At 44.7% G+C, this 21270-nt stretch overlaps 1 protein-coding gene and 1 long non-coding RNA gene across 7 annotated transcripts in view; one reads left to right on the top strand and one right to left on the bottom strand.

Annotated features, from left to right (window-relative positions):
- The window catches only part of THADA (THADA armadillo repeat containing), a 301173-nt gene that overhangs the window by 66484 nt on the left and 213419 nt on the right, over positions 1 to 21270 (top strand). For 4 of the 6 annotated variants that reach the window (XM_075127132.1, XM_075127131.1, XM_075127133.1 and 1 more), the window contains exons 25-26: positions 4575 to 4697; positions 6903 to 6994. In XM_075127132.1, coding sequence (XP_074983233.1) covers positions 4575 to 4697; positions 6903 to 6994 — 215 coding nt within the window. The other 2 variants (XM_075127136.1, XR_012667766.1) reach the window with 2 other exon arrangements.
- The window catches only part of LOC142071633 (uncharacterized), a 139642-nt gene that overhangs the window by 71754 nt on the left and 46618 nt on the right, over positions 1 to 21270 (bottom strand). The gene's annotated exons all lie outside the window — the stretch shown is intronic.

Raw genomic sequence — 21270 nt, 5'->3', positions numbered from 1 at the left:
GCATACTTGGCTCCTTGTGTTGGTGGTGTACTTACTCATCAGGAGTGCTTGTATCAATGCAGAGAACGGTGCACCAAGGTAGGTATCCGACCATGCAACTCGCCATCATTCAGCACATTGGCTTTTGAGACCTTTTGACATTGCATGATGGGGCCAAAATGAATCGTGCAGAGATGACTGGGTGCATGGGGTGAATTTCCCAGTGTGCAACTGTCTCTCTCCCATAATGTTATCTATATCCCATAATTTTCTCACTTTTTTTCAAAATCCCACAAACTCATGTGGCCTTCCTCATTGTCTAACATCTCTGAGAGACACATGGTGGCTGCATACCTCTGTACTATTGTCATGAGTGTTGCAAGCACAGGGTGCACAATCCTGGGGTATTTGCAGAGCCGTAAGGGCCATGAAGAAAAGGAGTACTTGTGGCACCTTAGAGACTAACCAATTTATTTGAGCATAAGCTTTCGTGAGCTACAGCTCACTTCATCGGATGCATACTGTGGTAAGGGGCATGGTCATTCCTTGGAGGACTGATTGTTGTGGAACATAGAACCAATTCAAGGATTTTGGTGGCGTTCATGGAACAGCTGCAGATGGTGGAGCACTGCTTCTGGGCCTGAGAAACAATCACTGACTAGTGGGATCGCATCGTTATGCGAGTATGGGATCATAAGAAGTAACTGCAGAACTTTTGGATGCGCAAGGTCACATTCCTGGACCTGTGCGCTGAGTGTGCCCCAGCCCTCTAGCACAGTGATGCCAAAATGAGAGCTGAACTGACAGTGAAGAAGTGAGTAGTGATCGCACCGTGGAAACTTGCAATGCCAGATTGCTACTGGTCAGCTGGGAATCAATTTGACGTCCTCCACAGGGGATGTTGCGATGCAAGTGTGCAGGGCCATTAATCACCTCTTGCTGTGCAGAACTGTGACTCTCAGCAATGTGCAGGACATAGTGGATGGATTTGCAGCAGTGGGGTTTCTGAACTGTGGGTTTCTGAACCCAGCCTACTGCTTGCTCCCCTGGTTCATGAAGCTGTACACCAGCCATCTCAACAGCACCAAGGAACAGTTCAGCTACCTGCTCAGCAGGTGCAGAGTAACAGTTGAATGTGCTTTTGGTCATTTGAAGGGATTCTGGCATTGTTTACTCATGAGGTTGGACCTTAATAAGAAAAATATCCCAATTGTTGTAGCTGCCTGCTGTGTCCTGCATAACGTCTGTGAAGCAAAGGGCGCAAAGTTTCCACAAGGGTGGAGGATGGAGCTGGAGAGGCTTTCTGCTGAGTTTGAACAGACAGATGCAAGGGCTATTGGAAGCGTGCAATGCAGAGTTATATGGTTCAGGGAGGCTTTGAAAGACCATTTTCACAGTGAGCCGGAGTAGTATGTGGTAGTGTTGTAGCGTGGTCTGTCTGGCCCTGATCTTTGTGGTCTGGTAGGAAATGTGTGGTCAATGCTGTACATGTAGGAATATAACATTGTCAATGCACCTATTAATGTTGTTTGTGAATGATTCTATGAGTTGCATAATGCATCCGATGAAGTGAGCTGTCGCTCACGAAAGCTTATGCTCAAATAAATTTTAGTCTAAGGTGCCACAAGTCCTCCTTTTCTTTCGATGAGTTGTGTGACACTTTGTAATTAGTTGCTTTCAGGGCTGCAGAGTGCTCGGCAGCATGTTCTGTGAGCTAATAAATATAAATTACTTTCCAAATAATAGACTTCTTTATTCTGTAACAATCAGTGAAAAACCCAATGCAGTTTTACAACAAATACGTTTAAAAACATAATAAATAAATTAAGAGAACAGAACTTATGAAGGGGAAGGATCATTCATGTCCATTTAAACTACACATACTCCAACTGTGGCTTTCACAGGTCAGTGTATGTGAAGATGTGACTGTTTTTAATGTCCCCCAGGATGGAGTAGTAGGGGTAGTGTAGCAACCTCTGATGCCAGGTGGAATGTTGTGAGGAGGGTGAGGGTTTAGGGACCTCCCAATGTTGAGTTCTCAGTGAGCTTCAAAGGAATGTGAGCCTGGGAGCTGCTTCAGAGTCTGCCTGAGAAGCCCCATTATGTCCTGGTGGATCTCCTTTTCCTTTTCCTGTTGGGACTCGTGCGCCTTTCTTCTCTCCATTCTTTCCTTCTCCATGGTATCTGTAATGTTCATCCTCCAGGCCCCCATGTTCATGGTCTGATACAGCACTGGCTTACAGATCTCATTGAACGTATCATCCCGAGTGCTCTTTCTCCACATCTGGCTCAGGCATTCTGTGAGTGTGGAGTGGGAGACCCTGAAACCTGCAATGGCAGCAGCTGAAGATAAAATGCACAGAGGTAACATTGTCAGTGCATTCACTACGGAAAGCAAAACTTGAGGTGCTGAACTCACTCCCCTTGCTCCTCTAAAGTTTTCAGTACAGCATTCTCACTTCTTCTTGGGAGCATGGCCTGCTGGGGGTTGGTGTTGCATGATTCTAGTAGTATAGGGCAGTGGCAGTGAATACTGGCACTGTTTTCCACAGGCGCTGGTGACTTCAGCTTTTATCTCACTGCTGAGGATAACAAAGGCAGAGAGAGAGCACAGCTGCTTTGGGTGTTCTTAAATTGCCTGGGGCCATATGCTGCTAGCTTATGTACTGCAATGGTGCCTGCCAAGGTTATCGCTGAGTGGAGTGGGAAAGCATTCTACCACGGAGGAAGAAATAGGGCAGCCCTTCCTGGAAATCTTCGGCAGAGGATTGCAGAGTACCGCCATGAACATTTCATTGAGATCTCTCGAGGATTCCAGGGACATCCCTGTGTACATTTAAAAAAAAAAAAAGCTCCTTATTGCTCCCCCTGCTTGACTCTGTAGGTGAATGAAAAGCAGATAGCAACTCTACTACCCTTGGTTGTACCACTACCTCTTCTAGCATGAGTAAACTAAATTATTGAAAAACCAAAAGATGTGTCTTGCTACTCTGGGAGCGCCATCTCTGTAAGTGAAAATGTATCTGCACACTTACCCAAGGTTCCTTCCCCTGCATTGGGCTCGCCTGTGCTTGACTGGTGGGACTGGGTGGACTGCAGTGGAGTCAAAAACAGGCTCAGTGTGCAGCTCGATCCCCTTGGCACCTGTCCCCTATACTTCTCCTTGCTATTCATGGCAGGGGTCTGTGACTCAATCTCCTCAGAGATGTACACAATGCTGAGGATAGTGGTGGTGGTGTCTTTGCTGAGTATGGCATGTGGCTTTTTGTAAAAGTGGCAGGTCTGCGGCTTGGCCCTGGATTGATTGTTGGCTTCCCTGCACCCTTCTGATATGCCTGCCACAGCTCCTTGGCTTTCATGCAGCATTGGTGCTGGTCCCTGTCAAATCCCTTCTCCTGCGTCCCATGAGCAATCTGAAGATGTTGATGTTTCTCTGGCTGCTTCGGAGCTGAGCTCTTCTTCCCACAGGCCAGGAGATCCAATATCTCCTGTCTGCACCAGGCAGGAGTGTGTCTGGAGCATGTAGCTGACATGGTCAGCTGGGCAGTTATACACAATAATGGAGAGCTGCTATGTGTGCTTGCCAAGCCAGGCAATCAGGAAAAGGAATTTCAAAAATTCTTGAGGCTTTGAAGGGGTGTGGGGGTGGAGGCTTCCGCTCTTTGTGACCTCTTGGCAGTAGTTCAGAATGCCTGACCAGAGTGGTCAGTCTGGGGCATTGTGGGACAGACAGCTGCTGGAGGACGGTTAGGGTTAACATAAGTACCTCTACCTCAGCATCTGCATTTGCATAGCATTAACCTAAGTACATCAACTGTAACTCTACATTGCTTGGGGAGATGGTGTTACTATGTTGGCATAACGAGGCGCTTATATCTGTGGAAGACAAATTTGAGTGTAGACACATGCACAATTAAGTCGACATAAGGTGCCTAACTTTGTAGTGTAGACCAGGCCTGAATCAAAGAGTATCTTTTTTTTTTTTTTTCCTTCTTGGTTGACAAATTTCACCATCATGTACCTGAAGCTCAAAAAAGGATGATCAAATTGACTTTACTGACAAGGTTTGGTGCTTCAGATAATCCTGAGAAATTTTGAAAATTGTCTCCTCATGGAGAGGAAAAAGTGCAACTTTTATGGCTTGATTTTACTTGTAATACAGAAGGTTCAGCATTATTTGTCCAGGATAGATTGCTAAGCATTATAACTTTACTAGCTGTATTAAAGAATTTGACACTCATTTCGTCATATGTTTGCTGCTGTTAAAAATATAAATACATTTATATCCTTTAGTTTCTTTCATTCAAGAATCTCAATGTTTCATAAATGTGGTGGTAGCTAGAAAAGTGAATCATTTCTTCATTATTTTTTTTTAACTATGACTGCTTTTCAAAGCACTTTGCATAGTGCCATTGTATTGCTTTGATTGTTAATAGTGATATGCTGAATGGAATTTAAAGTGGAAATTAAGTGGCATAAATGAGTAAATGCATGGATTTGTTCATCTCCATGGCTATGGTTAAAGTATGTAATTTGAGGACTTTTCCAATAAAGTAGCATATATTACAAAACAAATAATTATTTTTTTCCCCCAGGTTCATTCTCTAAATATCCTGAGGGCCTTGTTTAGGGATACCCGCTTTGGTGAAAACATCATACCTTACATAGCAGATGGAATACAAGCAGCAATTCTAGGTTTTACATCCCCTGTCTGGGCAGTAAGTTAATTCTTAATATGTTGTATTAGGTTGGAGAAGCATGTGGTGATGGTGCTTATCAAAGCATTTGTATGTTTGTCAATAATTATGCCACAGCTGATGGAATTTTTATGAACTGAATGTTCATACGTATTACAGAATGTGATATATCATGGCACAATACTGGAGACAAATCACAGGAAAGCTGCAGTTTGGGTCTCAGTATTGTTATATCAATGTATTTTTTGTGTTGGTTTGATGTAATGCAGAGTGTACTTCTGTCTAATTTCAAGAGTGACAAAAGTAAATTATCTTACCAATTAAAAAAAAAATCTGATTGGCTGATAGTGAGTCAGTGGTCATGTTAGTGAGACTCAACTAACTTTTTTTTCTGGTCATTGGATTGGGTCTCAGTGCAAGATGGTTATCAGTATGTTATTTTTAAGGTCCAATAGCTCATGACCTGTCATGGCTAAAAATAAATGCTTTAGGCTACTGGAAACCTGGGCTTACGTTTGTTCCTTGTCCTTGATATAGCCCAAGGATATGTCTGAACTTTGCAGTAGTTCCCAGACTGATTATTCCGGAAAGCCTCACTTTCTTAATAGTACTTACATCTGATTGATTGATTGATGAATGAATTTGTGATGTTCTTTGCGGGTAAGGGAGATGAGCTCTGGACTGAGGTCTCAGTGTTTTGTGAATTATGAAAGCTGTGATTCTCATTGAACTGTTATGTGCTAGTTGAATTTGATTTGGTTTCTGCTGAGTGTTTCACTGGTCTTCGGTTCCCTGAAACCCACTATTGCTTCCTCTGACTCCTAGCCATCAACTCTGGTACTGTTATTGACAGGTATCATCAGTGTTGCACTTTGCAATGGGAAGGTACTCACCATCCTTAGACATGCAGAGATCCACTCCCAAGATCCACTTTCTTAATCCCATGATAAATAGAATCAATATTCCTTTTTAGATAATGTGACTGAGAAAGGGTACCTTAGTGTGTTGGTAATAATTATCTGAGAAACTCTTAAATTAGATATTATAGAAAACACACACACAGTTTTTGGCTAATTAACATATAATTGTTTTTTGTTGTTTAGATACCACGGTGCATTGTAAATACCATGGTAAATGTTTTGCACTTGTTGTACTGCATAACAAAGCAGCCTGTTAAAATTTAGATATAAGTGTTTGTTGGGGAAACTAAATGGGAGAAAGTAGAAAAATGTAAAAAAAAAATCAGAAAATTCAGATGTAAGTTGAAACTCCTGAGTCTGCAGTGCCATCATTTCTATGCTTCCATAGCTGTACTCATTGCAGAATGGAATATAGTTTTATATGGCTACTGATCCCTACCTGCTCCACGAGGCAGATGATGACCTCTTTTTCAGGGAGGACTGGGAAAAGGCAGAACTTATGAGGCTAAGCATATGGCTCCTAAAACAGGGAGCAGGCATTGGCCTGCAGAGGGGAAGGCAGAAGAACCCAGCAAGTACTGAAGAGAAAATTCCTGTTTAAGGACAAAGAAATGAGAATTTGCCTACTCTAGACTCTCCAATTGCCTGCTGTGTTAGCATGTATCCTTTGTCTGGTGCCAACCATTGAAAATCCATTCCAGAAAAAAACAAAACAAAAACGCTATAGTCTAGGCCCTTACGGTGGCACTAGCAAAACTGAAGAATAGCAGTGGGGAAGAACCCATTTTGGATAACATTCATAAGCATGTTGTGGAGTGAGAGTTCATACTTCCGGGAGCTGTTTGTGAGATGGTCCCTGGGCTAAAGGAGTTGGAGCCACTAGTAGATGTTCTTTTCCTTGTTTTAAAGATAGGGAAATGGGGCAGAGGTTAGTGATTTACGCAAGGTTACACGGGAAGTTTGTGGCAGAGTCAGGGATGGATGCCAAATTGCTTGCTTTCCAACCTTGATCTTTTAACCATTAAGCCACACAATCTTCTCCATTAAACCATTTTAGGGCACTGGAGTTCATTAAACTATTTGTCTGCTCTACTTACATGTTAAGTATTGTATAACAAAGTACTTTCACCTTCCTGTGCCTTTAAGAAGGATGCTAGATTAAGGTCCGTTTGTCTGGTCTGGCATGTAAAATGTTCTGTTGCTGTTTTAAAAAATTCTAAATTAAATTACAACTAAATTTAAAATCCAGTTTACAGTGCGATTTGAAAGTTGCTTAATACCTATTCCACGTTTCTTTATACTTTAGGTGAGAAATTCCTCCACTCTTCTGTTTAGTACCCTGATTACAAGAATTTTTGGAGTTAAAAGAGGGAAGGATGAAAATTCCAAAAAAAATAGGTAAGCTCCATCTGATGCTAACTTTACGTTTGCAAAGCATTGCCTCAGCCAAGACTAATTTGAAAATGTTGCATGCTTTTATGGATTTATGTGAAGAATAATGTTATGAAAACATCTCGATTCGTTTAAACTGTGTTGCCAAGATTAAGCTCTTGAGTCAAAAATATCTCCTGTAACACTGAACATTAATTTAAAGTTAAAGTGTAATTTTACAGAAAGGGCCTGATCCTGAAAGATGCTGAGCATCTACAGCTCCCAAAAACTTCAATGGGAATTACAGTGGTCAGCACATCTTAGGATCAGACTCCAAAATGATCCTCCAGAAGTTGAGTAACTGGTCCATGATTTTCAGAGCATCAGGACTCCCAGGGAATTGCAATGTATTCATTTTTGAAATGTCTGCTATTTTTACTATACAGCGACTCATCTTGCTGGTCTTAGGAAACAATTTTATTTTTGTGTATAATTAACTGTGGATGTTCTGGCTCTAGTGGTGGCTCATAGGGAGTTCTGAAATATTTACTGATCGCAGACAGATGTATTGCTGTTGTTGACACTTCTTACTGCTCTGTAATTGCAGGAATTCCATGACAAATAGATGAAACATCATAATTACTACCCAAAAATTAGAGCAGTACCATACCCCCCAAAATAGTTACTATGATTGTATTAATGTTGGAGGGTGAAAGGGGAGGCAACTTCCAAATATAGCTGGGAAAGAGGAGATCATGTGTTCAAATCTCACCTCCGCCGATTGTGACTTAATTGGTATCACAGAGACTTTATGGGGTAGGTCTCATGATTGGAATTTAGGTATGAGGGATATCGTTTGTTCAGGAAGGACAGGCAGGATAAAAGACGAGGAGGTGTATATATGGGTATAAACTATATATATGCTTGTTCTGATGTCTGAAAAGAGGAGAGATGCAGACCAGTTGAAAGTCTCTGGGAAAATATAAAAGGGGTTAAAAAGGGAGGGGTGATTTCATTGTTGGAGGTCTATCGACCACCAAATCAGGAAGAGGAGGTGGATGAGGCATTTCTAGAACAAATAACAGCAATATCCAAGACACAAAACCTGGTAGTAATGGAGGACTTTAAATACCCAGACAGCTGTTGCAAAAGTAATACAGCCGAACCCAGAATTTTCCATAAGTTCTTGGAGTGTATAGGGGACAACTTTTTGTTTCAGAAAATGGAAACATGGTTATTGGCCTAATGGTTTGGGGAGGGAAGCAGTAGGTGTGAGAGATCTTGATTTTAGTTAGGCTTTTGATGGAGTCCCACAGGATATTCTCATAAACAAACTAGGGAAATACTGTATAAGTGAAATTACTATAAGGTGGGTGCACATCTGGTTGAAAGACTGTTCTCACAGTAGTTATCAGTGGTGTGCTATCAAACTGGGAGGATGCATCTAGTGGGATCCTGTAGGGTCAGTCCTGGCTCTGGTACTATTCAATACTTTTCATTAATGACTTGGATAGTAGAGTGGACAATATGCTTATAAAATTTGCAGGTGACATGAAGCTGGGAGATGTTGCAAGCACTTTGGAGGACAGGATTAGAATTCAAAGGACTTTGAAAAATTGGAGAATTTGTCTGAATTCAACAAGATGAAATTCAATAAAGACAAGTGCAAATTTTCACCTAGGAAGGAAAAATCAAATGGACTATTCTAAAATAGGGAATAACTGGTTACATGGTAGTACTACTGAAAAGAATTTGGGAGTTATAGTGCATCACAAATTGATATGAGTCAACAATGTGATGCAGTTGCAAAAAAGGCTAATGTTATTCTGACTTGTGTGTAAGACATGGGAGGCAATTGTCCTGTTCTGCTCTGCACTAGTGAAGCCTAAACTGGAATACTCATTCTGGGCACCACACTTTGGGAAAGAGGTAGACCAATTTTCTGTATAAAAACAAGTGGTTTATTTAATTCACACAAAGAGAACATCCTGCCACACACACTTATTTCGTATTTGTAAATTATAGGGCACACCAAAGTATGGGTGTTTCATATTCAGTTACTTTGTCATTTTCCCCTTCTCCTCTGCCTAACAATGTGTACCTATCCAGTGAGGTACAAACCCTGTATAAAAGACTAGGAAATAAATATAAAAAACTTTATTTAGTGACAGCTAAGACTACATCAGTATAGACCCTATCTATGCAAAACCTGAAAAGCATGGAAGTAACAAGTTAAGGGAAAAGTCTCCTGCATTTCTAGCCTTTTTCACATTGCCTACAATGCTATAGATAACGCTCTAATGCTCCATAAGCTTTTCACTTCCTCATCTGACTGATACCAAAAGGCAATATGTACCTCAGCTTCTTCATACTCGTATTCTAATGCAAAACCTTAACTGAGACCTCAGCAGTATTAAGGCAGCCTAGCTCCCCAGATGTATGGAGTCAATATGTGATAGTCGTTCTGATCTGTTGTTACAAGAGTGTCTGAGGTCTGTTCAGGTTTTGCAACAGAGTGCAGCTTTCATGAAGTTGCATGTCTGTATCTGTTGGAGGTAGTTTGCACAGGCAACCTTAATTCTGTCATTTCCCTACTTTTGAGTGCTTGACACTGCAACCTCAGTGTTCTTTTAATATAGGGTTTTTAAAATATATATGTTAAATGGATGTTGTCAACTTAAATTTTACTTCTCTCTGAAACTTCTTTGTTCACTGTTAAAGTAACACCCAGTGATTACTATAACTGAAAGATTAGAATAGAAAATATTTTTTCTGTCTTTTCGGATTGTTTACTTTTGTGCATTAGACAGGACTTCGGGTGTAGTCAGTTTTATTGTTTCTTCTTCGAGTGCGTATTCATGTCAATTCCAATTTTGTGTGCGTGCGGATGTGCACAGTAGCTGGAAGATTTTTCCCTTAGCAGCAGCCGTAGGGTCAGCCTGGGCGCTCCCTGGAGTCACACCTTCCTGACTCCCAATATAGTGCCCTGCCGACCCGCCACCCCCTCTGTTCCTTCTTACCTACAGTGGCAGTAGCTGGAACTTCCCTGGCTCTTGCTCCGGTAAGTGGCTTAGCAGCTTGACTCTCGTATACTTCTTGTTTAGTCAGTTAGTATAGTTTGTTACCTAGTTAATTATTCGTAAGTTCTGTTGCGGGGTTTTCCCCCCTCCCCTGTCCTTGCTGCCCCCAGGGCATGCTGTGATCCCCAGGTTTCAAGACCTGCAAGGACTGCGTGAAGCGCATTCCAAAGAGTGATCCCCCACACCTCTTGTTTGTGATGTCTGGGCGAAGGTTACCAAAAAGACCGCTGTAAAATATGTCGGCAATTCCAACCAAGAACCCTGAAAGAGAGAGAGCAGCGGCTTAAAATCCTCCTCATGGAGGCAGCTCTTTGACCACAGTAGGATCCCAGTGCCAGGGACCCTACCACCAGCACGTTGTCTTCGATGCGGAGCGTGTCGGTGCCCTCTTGGAGGGACCGGGTGCCGAAGAAAGACTCTCCCAAGGAGCCTTTGCACTGTCATGGAGCGTCTCGAGGACACTCCAGCCTTCGGCACTGGTCCCAGTCGTCGGTGTAGAAGAAGAAGAGGGTCAAAAGGGGTCGATCCCCAATACCTAGACCCAGAGACCAGCCTTCAGTGGCACCACAGTCGGATCACAGCTTTGAGACACAAGGGGTGGCCACGTCGACTCCTGCCCAGGGGAGGCAGTCAAGTCCAGGCCAGTCGCGTTCGCTGAACCCCTCTGAGAACCTGCTGCTTCCATCTACTCCTAAAGCGTTTGGGGCAGCGCAGGACCTGCTCAAACTCACGTCTTCGTTCTCGCCCCCCAGGCACCGCAGGCTCCATCCCGTCTTGTGCAGTCTAAGGGAAAGCTGGCTATGGTGTCGTGCCATTCCCTGTCACCTCGGCAACCACAGGCTCCGACACCTCTGTCCAGGGAGCGAAGTTGGTCCCTGGACTCCTGACGCTCCACATCAAGAGGTGCAGTACCGCCTTGGTCCTCGTATTCCGAGGCTTCCGAGTCAGAATCAGATTCGTACCGCTCCGACTATAGGAGGAGCAGAAGGTCATCCTCCAGGCACCATAGGAGGTCCCCACTGAGGCAGTCGGCCCCTCAGTGGCAGAACCCAGCTCAGTGGCCCTTCTGGACTCCATCAGCTTTCGACCAAGCCCAGGGTCCAAGCCAAGGCTCTCACTTGGATGCCACTTCAGTCATGTCCGCTACCTTTGTCCCATCACGTCCAGCGGCCGAGCAGCTATCTGCGGCATCGATGTTGGCGTCTGCGTCAACGTTGCTGACGTCGACACCAATGGTGGTGCGCCTTTTGGCAGTGCCTTCAGCACCAGAGCGGCCAGTGGCTCAGGTCACGATGCTGACAGTGCCCTCGGCACCGGCTCCTGCGACGGCAGCGGCACTGATGGCATCCTCGACTCTGCCTGCACTGATGTCGATGACCACCTGGGTGCAGACACACCGCATAACAGCGCCTCTGGCACCGACGTGGGGGGCGACGTTGACACCTGTGCTGGCACTCCTCTTGGCACCGAGGCCGGACCAGCCCATCCCTGTCCCCACTGGCTCACGTGATCCTTCTGGCGGAGATGGAAGTGAACAGCCACCTCCCTTAGAGGCCTCCTCCTTATCTTCCCCAGATGAGGCGCTTGCAGGCGCTACCATTGCCCCAGCCCTGGAAGACTCCAAGGTGTTGCAGTAGTTGCTGTACCGGGTCGCACAGGGTCTGGGCGTTAACACAGAAGAAGTTACAGATGATGCAGACCCTATGGTAGACATCCTGGCCCCTTCGGGCCCTTCCCGTATGGCCTTACCACTAATTAAAACCATCCTGGCTATGACCAGGACCCTGTGGCAGACCTCAGCCTCCCTTCTGCCTATCGCCAAGTGCAATAAACGGTGGTACTTTGTGCCCTCCAAGGGCTATGAACATTTATACACCCACCCACAGCCTGACTCTCTGGTGGTGGACGCTGCAAATCAGAGAGAGAGGCAGGGTTTCCAAGGACCTTCCCCCAAGACTAGGGACGCGAAAAAGCTTGACCCTGTTCGGGTGGAAGATCTATTCCGTGGGGGAACTGCAACTCGGAATCTCCAACCAACAGGCCATCGTCAGCAGATACGCCTACAATACCTGCTCAGCGATGGCTAAGTTTACAGAGTTGCTCCCCTCAGACTGCCGGGCCGAGTTCTCGGCTTTGGTCGAGCAGGGGAGGTTGATCTCCAGGGCATCTCTGCAAGCAGCACTTGACTCAGCAGACGGTGCTACTAGTGTCATGACCACGGGTGTAGTCATGAGAAGGGGCTCATGGCTCCAGGGATCGGGTCTCCCCTTTGATACAGGACCTGCCTTTTGAGGATGAGACTCTATTTTCTGAGAAAACAAACAAAAGGCTAAATAGCCTGAAGGACTCCAGAGCCACCCTCAGGTCCCTGGGCCTCTATACATCCTCCAATCAGCGGAGACACTTCTGCCTGCAGCCTACCCAGAGGTTCGGTCAGCAGAACTGCTAAGATGGCTTCAGAAGACCGTAACAGAAGTTGCAGGGGAAGGCTGTGTCAACCGTCTGGTTAGAGGTTGGGACAACCAAAGCAGTCTTCCGGCCCCAAGCCTGCCTTTTTGAAGGTACAGTTGAGGACTGTGTACCACACCTGGCAATGGATCCTTACCTTCTCGTCCTGATTATCCCCTTTCTACTGTGCATGGTCCTGTATCACCTCGGACCGATGGGTGCGCCGCACGGTAGACGGGATACGCCATCCAATTCTGTGCCCTCCTACCCTTCCACCCCCCTTCCTTGTCCCTCTTCAGGATCCTTCTCACGAGCAACTCCTTATTGAGAAAGTGCAATTGCTCCTATCTTTAGGGGCAGTGGAGGAGGTTTCTTGGGAGCACAGGAGCAAGGATTTTTATTCCCAGTATTTCCTAATACCGAAAGCCAAAGGCGGCCTCAGGCCCATCCTGGACCTGCGGAAGTTTATAAAGAACTCCGGTTCCTCGTGATCTCTCTGACCTCCATCATTCCCTCTTTGGATCCAGCAGACTGGTATGCTGCCCTCGACTTGAAGGACGCATACTTTCATATCGTGATCACTCAGCCGCACAGGAAGTACCTCAGGTTCGTGACACCCACTAACAATTTGCAGTCCTCCCGTTCGGCCTGTCAGCAGCACCTTGGGTTTTCACCAAGTGCATGGCAGTTGTCGCTGCGTTTCTGCGCGGGCAACAGGTTCAGGTGTTTCCTTACCTCGATGACTGTCCGATCAAGGGCCGCTCCAAGACCCAAGTGGAGGTTCAGGTCAAGTTTATCAGAGCCACCTTTGTCAACCTGGGTCTCTTTTTAAACGAAGCAAAGTCCACTCTGTCCCCCGTCCAGAGGGTAGAGTTTATAAGGGCAGTATTGGACTTGATCCAGGCCAGGGCATACCTACCGCAAGCGAGGTTTCAGGCCCCGACTGATACCTTTTGAGGCCTCAGACAGTTTCCCACCGCCACAGCAAGAAACTACCTGAAGCTTCTGGAACATATGGTGGCTTGTACCTATGTGGTGCAGCATGCCAGGCGCAGGCTACAACCTCTTCAGTCGTGGCTCGTGTCAGTGTAGTGCCTGGCCAGAGACCACCTGGACAGGATAGTGACCCTACCTCACCCAGTTCTGGACTGCCTCCTGTGGTGGCTCGACTCTCAGGAGGTATACTCAGGAGTCCCCTTCACCAGTCCATGGCTGTCCATGTCTCTAGTGACAGATGCATCAGACGTGGGCTGGGGAGCACATCTAGGAGACTGCAGGACTCAAGGTCTTTGGTCTCAGGCGGATCTGGCTCTCCACATCAATGTCAGAGAGCTGAGAGCTGTGCACCTGACGTGCCAGGCTTCCAGGCATACTTAAAAGACAATGTGCATCAGTCATTATGGACAACACCACTGCAATGTTCTATATCAACAAATGGGGGTGCATGCTCCTCTCCCCTGTGCCAGGAAGCCCTCATACTGTGGGACTTCTGTGTAGAACATTCAATACACCTACAAGGGTCGTACCTCCCCAGGGTACAGAATGAGCTAGCGGACCACCTCAGCAGGTCGTTTCATGGCCACGAGTGGTCCCTTTGCCCAGACGTCGTGATTTCAATCTTTCAGGGGTGGGGCTTTCACCATGCAACACAGCAGGAAGTGCCAGCAGTTCTGCTCCTTCCAGAATCTCAGCCTGGGCTCCAGAGCAAATGCATTCCTCCTCCACTGTGGAGGTCGTCTCCTATATGCCTTTCCGCCCATACCGCTCATTCACAAGGTGCTCCTCAAGATCTGGAGGGAACGAGCTCAGGTTATATTGATAGCTCCAACATGGCCCTGACAGCACTGGTACACATCTCTCCTAGACATGTCTGTGGAAGCCCCAGTCATGCTGCCACTCTTCCTGGACCTTCTGACGCAAGATCATGGTTGTCTTCAACACCGAACCTCGTGTCGCTTCACCTCACGGCATGGAACCTCCATGGTTGAAACCGATGGAGCTTTCCTGTTCAGAACAGGTTAGACCAGTCCTCCTTGGCAGTAGAAAACTCTCCACGAGAGCTACCTACCTTGCCAAGTGGAAGAGATTTTCAATCTGGTCGGCGCAGTACCATTCATCCCCAACTCTGGCCCCAGCGCCGCCTTTTCTGGACTACCTCCTCCATCTGAAGCAGCAGGGGCTTTCGTTGTCATCGATAAGGGTGCACGTAGCCACCATCTCCACCTTTCACTGGGGCAAGGTGGGCTGCTTGGTGTTTGCTACCCCTATGGTCAGCTGGTTTTTAAAAGGGCTCGACAGTCTATATCCTCACGTCCAACAGCCTGCCACAGCCTGGGACCTCAACCCAGCCCTTTGTAAACTAATGGGACCGCCCTTTGAGCCTTGGGCAACGTGCTCCCTCCTCTCTCTCTGTCTCTTACAAGGTGGCATTTCTGGTGGCAATAACCTCGGCCAGGAGGGTGTCTGAACTCAGGACCTTAACCTCAGAGCCCCCTTATACTGTGTTCTGTAAGGACAAGGTGCAGCCTAGACCTCACCCTGTTTTCCTTCCAAAGGTTGTATCACAGTTTCACATTAACCAGGACGTCTTTCTCCCGGTATTCTACCCTAAGCCGCATTCCAGCAGCAGGGAGCAGAGACTCCACTCTCTGGATGTCCTCAGAGCACTAGCTTTTTACATTGAGAGAATGAAGCCGTTCAGAAAATTGGTCCAGATGTTTGTGGCAGTGGTGGACAGAACGAAAGGTCTGCCTGTGTCGTCACAATACATTTTGTCATGGATCACATCCTGCATCCGCGAGTGCTCCAACCTGACAGGGGTTCCTGCACCCCCGATTACTGCATACTCCACCAGGGCGCAGGCTTAGTCAACAGCATTCCTGGTACAGGTCCCCACTTGGGAAATCTGCAGAGCAAGGATTTGGTCCTCTCTCCGCACTTTCACCACTCACCATGCAATTACTCAGAAGGCCAGAGACGATGCGGCCTTTTGATGAGCAGTGCTCCAGTCAATGGATGACTCCGACACCAACTCCTGAACTTGGGCTTGCGAGTTACCTGATTGGAATTGACATAAATAAGCACGTGAAGAAGAAAGAATGGTTCATCACCTTCTTGTAACTGTTGTTCTTCGAGATGTGTTGTTCATGTCCATTCCAATACCCACCCTCCTTCCCCTCCGTCGGAGTAGCCGGCAAGAAGAAACTGAGGGGGTGTAGGGTCGACAGGGCACAGTACTGGGCACCATGAAGGCGTGACTCCAGGGGGTGCCCAGGCTGACCCTACGTCTGCTGCTCAGGGAAGAATCTTCCAGCTACTATGCACGTCTGCGCGTGCACACACCTGATTGGAATGGTCATGAACAACACATCTTGAAGAACAAGAGTTACAAGAAGGTGAGTAACCGTTCTTTCCCTTGTATAATCAGTGAGCTAATCTCACACAAACAGGGCGAGACAGAAAAAAGCTTTTTAATAGAAGAAGAAAATGAGTGTAGAACTATGAAAATTGACAGGTCCTCAAGAAGGTGCGTGACCCGAAACTGCTTTCAGCTTTTTTTTTCTCCTTAAGTTGACTTGTTTTCAACTTCATGGCAATTAGTTTATAGGAAAATGGTTTATTTTGCTAGCTTAGTTATAATGTTTGTCATATATAGTAATGCATGAAGCTAAATTCACTTAATGTTTAAAACAATTTTTCTTCAGCAATTGCATCACTTTTGTAATTATAAGTGCCACTAGGTGTCGCTATTGTTGCATATCTTTTCATACAATATTCACTGTATAACTGCAATTACACAATAACATTAGGTTGACACAGGCAATTCTCCTGTCCTTCCATATATTTGTCCAGTATGTTTGCTGTTTTACTGGAACAAAATCCTTATATTAAAGCCTAATAATGTTTAGTTTAAATTTTTGGCAGTTTGTCATTTAAAACTTTAAAATTTCAATGTCATAAGTTAGGCACTAAATTAAAATTAGCCTGGTTTTCAGAGGTACTGAGCACCTGAAGTCCCATGACTTAATTGGGAACTGTGTGTGTTTAGTACTTCTGAAAATCAGGTGACTTCTTTAGGTGCCTAAATATGGATTTAGTGGCCTATATTGAGGTGCCTATGTATTACATTTATGATCACAGTGCACACAGTGGTAAAACAAGATAACTATGTAGTTAGCAGGAAATGCTCTTAATTTTTTGGTAACTCCAATGGAACTAGTAGTGGTAACACAATGATGCTGCATTGTTACTGGATAACTATGCCAATTTAATAAACTAAAAAACCCCAGTGACAAAATAATCTTGTATTGTGTATATTGCAGTATGCACACTAAAATACATCAGAAATGCGTTTTCAGAAATAATATTTGTGTTGAATCTTTAGAAATTTAACCTGGAACAAGAATGTCAGGTTATTTAGGTAACATTGAAATATTAGCTTATTTTCACTTTGCTTCTGTTACAAGTTTAGTATAGGAGCACTGTGTGTAGTCAAAATTACCTGACCTTCTCACTGTCGAATCTGAGACGGGGCCTTGCGTACTGCAGTTTTATTGCAGTATTATTACTTATTCTGCTATCTGTACCAGGAAGACCAGGGACTTGAATCTGGGTTTACCCCCTCCCAGGGAGTACCCTAACCTTTGAGCTATTGACCGTTCTGGATTGGTTGGTCTCTCTCTCTCTTGACCAAAAATTCCATCTGTGAAAAAAGTTTCTGTTTAGACAAATAGGCATTTTACAAACACACGAACAGCCAGCCTGAGTTGAAAAATTCCCGACTAGCTCTCCTCTACATCTGCCCCCTTCTCCACTTCTGTCTCCCTTACCCCCTTCCCTACAGTGCCCCTTCTCCCTTTATTTTCTTTCCATTTAGCTTATGCCCACCTAACTAAACTCACCTCTCCTCCTTCCCTCCCCCGAGGAAAAAATTGAGGAACGAATGTAACATTTGATGCCATCCCATTGTTCGCTCTGCTTGTGTTCTATCCCTACCCCTACCCTTTGTCTGTCTTCTCTGTTTAGCTTGTAAGCTCTTCAGGGCAGGGAGAATTCTACTCTGTGTTTATACAGTGCCCGGTAAAACGGGCCCTGTTCGTGGTTGGTCCTTAGGCAGTAATCTAATAAACATGATGAATGATAATATGTGTATTGGACAGCATGCACACAGGGTTTATTTGTATTAGCATAAGTAAATAAAGGAAATTGATGACCTGAAAAATTAATGGTTGAAAAAGTAGAATATGGCTGGTTCAGGAGACTTGGATCATTCTTGCTAATAAATGTTTACGATGGTGTATGAAAGGGGGGGTTGTACAGCTTGAAGTTGTAGTTTCTCCTTCCAGAGTTGTGATAAAAGGAAATCTTCTCTAGCTGCTTCTTATGTTAAGAAAAAAATGAATATCAAAATTCAAACACTCCTGATGTGCTTTACGGAGAGTAGTTTTGGGGATCTGGAATAACGATGGTTTGAATTCTAAATAATTTAACTTGAGCTATAATATTAAGAGTAAAATCACATAAAAATTCTGTTAACTAAAATGACGCCTTAAGTAAATGTTTTCATATACTTGAATTGGGAATATATGTCTGTAAACATTAGCATATTGGGGAAGAAGTAGATTTGGGACAAAATTTTCAGCGACATATTTGGGGCAAAATTTGGTCAACATGAGAATGAAGTGCTGTAATGGTGGAGGATGGCAGAGGAGTTTCTGAAGCAGAGTGGATAGTTGGTAAATTATTCAGGTTGTGTACGGCAGGGTACTGTGCAGTGTGGGAAGGCTGGCTGTGCACTAAGGACAGCTGACCACTCCCTGTTGGAGCCCTGCTGGGTGTGTTAGTTTGACTGCCCACGCAGTCTCAAAGGACTGCTAGGCAGCATCCTCCCTCTCATGCGGGAGAGACTCCCTGCATTCAACCCTTACACCATGGACCCACACAAGAGAAGCAAGAGGTTTGCTGTTCACAATTAATTAAATGACCGAGGTTTTCCCTTATGCAATCAAAATACAGTTCAAATGTGCTGATTCCACAAATTTTCAAGCACTCTGGCGGAACGTGCATTTTTGTTATTAATTTCTGCATAAGTATGAATTCCTTTTTTTCCTTTTAGTATTGCTACAGATCACAATTTACATTAAGCAAATGTTTGCTCTTGTGGTGTTTAGGATTAAGATTTCATTATGTGAAAGGAGAAGATTGCTTGAAGTGAAGAGATTCTAAAAATATAGTGCAATATACATTGTGAAACTGAATGCAGATCTTTGCATAAAAGTCAGAATAACTTAATTACTGCAGTCAGTGGAGCAAAATAAAATTAACAATGAAATTTTAATTAAAGTCCTATCGTGTAAGCGGTTCTTCTTCCTGCTCAAATGAGAAACAATATAAAGGATAAGACCTAAATATATATAAATCCAATATAAAGGATTTTCACATACATTCTAGCATATATCTATTTCAAAGACCTGGGAAACTTCCATTCTTTGGCTCATGTCCAGTGCCCATGGAAATCACTGGGAAGACTGCCACTTACTTCAGAGTGTGCTGGGTTAGGTCCTTTTTCTCATTAAACACACATTTGTTTTTAAAAAGTGTAAATTCGTGGCCCCTGCTTTAGGTCTGGTCTGGACCTAAAATTCAGGTTGACCTAGCTACGTCATTCAGGGCTGTGAAAAATTTCACCCTGTGCAATGTCGTTAGGTCAACCTAACCCCCAAAGTAGATGCAGCTACATTGACAGAAGAATTCTTCCATTTACCTAGCTATCACCTCTTGAGGGGGTATATTTGTTACAGAGATGGAAAAACCCCTTCTATCACACTGCAGTGGTATAGCTGTGCTGATATAGTGCTTGTAATATAGACATTCCCTTTTTTTCCCCAGGTTGGAACAATCTGAAACTTTCTTTGAAGCAGTGCCCTTAGGCCTGGGATGAGGATTTGTGCGAGTAAAGAGTGATCGTTCTCTCAGATTGGCAATTGAGGTATTAATGGGCTCTAAAGAGAGTTCTGCCAGAGTCTCTGAAGGAAGAATGATGTCCTCAAGGGTGCAGACTCGGGGAGAGTAAGGGCTAGTCTACACTGGCAACGCTAAAGTGCTGACACGGCAGCGCTTTAACGTGCCTTGTGTGGTCACGGCACAGCACTTGGAGAGAGCTCTCCCTGCGCTCTAAAAAAACCACCTCAACAAGGGGTGCAGCTCCCAGCACTGGGGCACTGTTTACACTGGCACTTTACAGCGCTGCAACTGGCTGCACTTGAGGGTATTTTTTCACACCCCTGAGCAAGAAAGTTGCAGTGCTGTTAATTGCCAGTGTAGACAAGCCCTAAGGAAATCTCCCTGAACTTCCCACAGAGATGAAGAGGAGGATATTTCCATGAAGAAAAGCAGGGTCAGCCCACAACATTTTAGCACCTGAGGCGGGGAGCTCAAATGATGCCCTGATGCCCCCTCGCTTGGGCCAAAACTTTGTAAGGTCTCCATTATGCCTTCTTTCTGTTCTTCTCCTCTCGTGGTACTTCTCTGCTACCTACCTCAATAAAGGAGAACTAACAACTTAAAATGCCTTGTTCAAAATTTTTAAGTAACACTTAACTTTCAAACGCCTGAACAGCAAATGTAACTTTTCTTGTCTGCATAGTAAACACTGGCATTTTTATGTTTGAATAATCAAAGTGGTGCTTTCCGTGCCTTCTTGGTTGCAAAGATTTGAACTGCTTCCTGAAGGTCCACAGTCTGGGCCAGCTCCTCCTCTATTGAGATGGTTGCAAGGCCGACCAACCTCCATTATGGAGTGTAGATGTGTTTTTATTAACTTCAGCTTGGAGAAGCTGTGTTCTCCACTGGCAACTGTTACAGGAAGTGTTAGAAGTATGCGCAGAGCAACAAAAGCATTTGGAAAGAGGGTGATCACCTTATTTGTGCACATATATTCCAGAACAGCCTTTGCAGTTGATCCTGCTGACATTTATCTTGAAAGTTCATCACCTAAATCACTCGCATCAATATTGCGCATGTCATCATGTGTCAACACTGTCTCTAGTGCCATGCATTGCTGGTGTAGGTCTTCTTCAGGTATAATGAGGAGTTTTGGATATCATACAACATCCCAAATATACTGCTGTGTTCCTTGAGCTGCATGAAACATTCTTCAACTGACTGTATTGCACCATCTAGCACCTGGTTAAAGAATTCAACTTTGAATTGTTGTTTAGGGTCTCTTATGGGATTATCCCATGCCTTGTAATCAAAATGTCGTCTTCTTCAGTGACTCTTTTATTCTTGAATGTGTGGGAAAATAGCTTCAGTGTGAAGTTCCTCTGCCAACTTCTGTGCACTCTTCAGAACGTTTTGAAATGCCTCATCTGACCGGTCAGACTGTAGGTATGACTTTGCTTTGTCCAATTGTTCCATTGCTCCAGATATATCAAGGTCAACACCTTGGAGTCTCTTGCTTACAACATTTATTTCAAACAGTATGTCATGCCACAACACTAAGCCACACAGAAATTTGAAGTTATGTATGTTTCTGGTGATTCCGTTTCCCTCTGCCACTGTTCTCCCATGAACAGTTCCTGTCATAGCATTATCCTCCATAATGGCAACTGTGGCATCATCTGTCTTCCCAATTTGGTGTTTGATAGGCTTTATCGCCTCCACTCGACTTTCCCATTGTGTGACACTCAGTGGTTTCAGTGTCAGAGAGGATGTTCCCAGATGTTGCTTCAAAATTTGCCATTGATGAGTTGATGCAGAGAAAAATACATAGAT

The sequence above is a fragment of the Caretta caretta genome, chromosome 3 (genome assembly GCF_965140235.1).
Source record: "Caretta caretta isolate rCarCar2 chromosome 3, rCarCar1.hap1, whole genome shotgun sequence".
NCBI classification, from domain to species: Eukaryota; Metazoa; Chordata; order Testudines; family Cheloniidae; genus Caretta; species Caretta caretta.
Note: the sequence above shows the minus strand (reverse complement) of the source record. Positions and strands in the feature narration are given on the sequence as shown.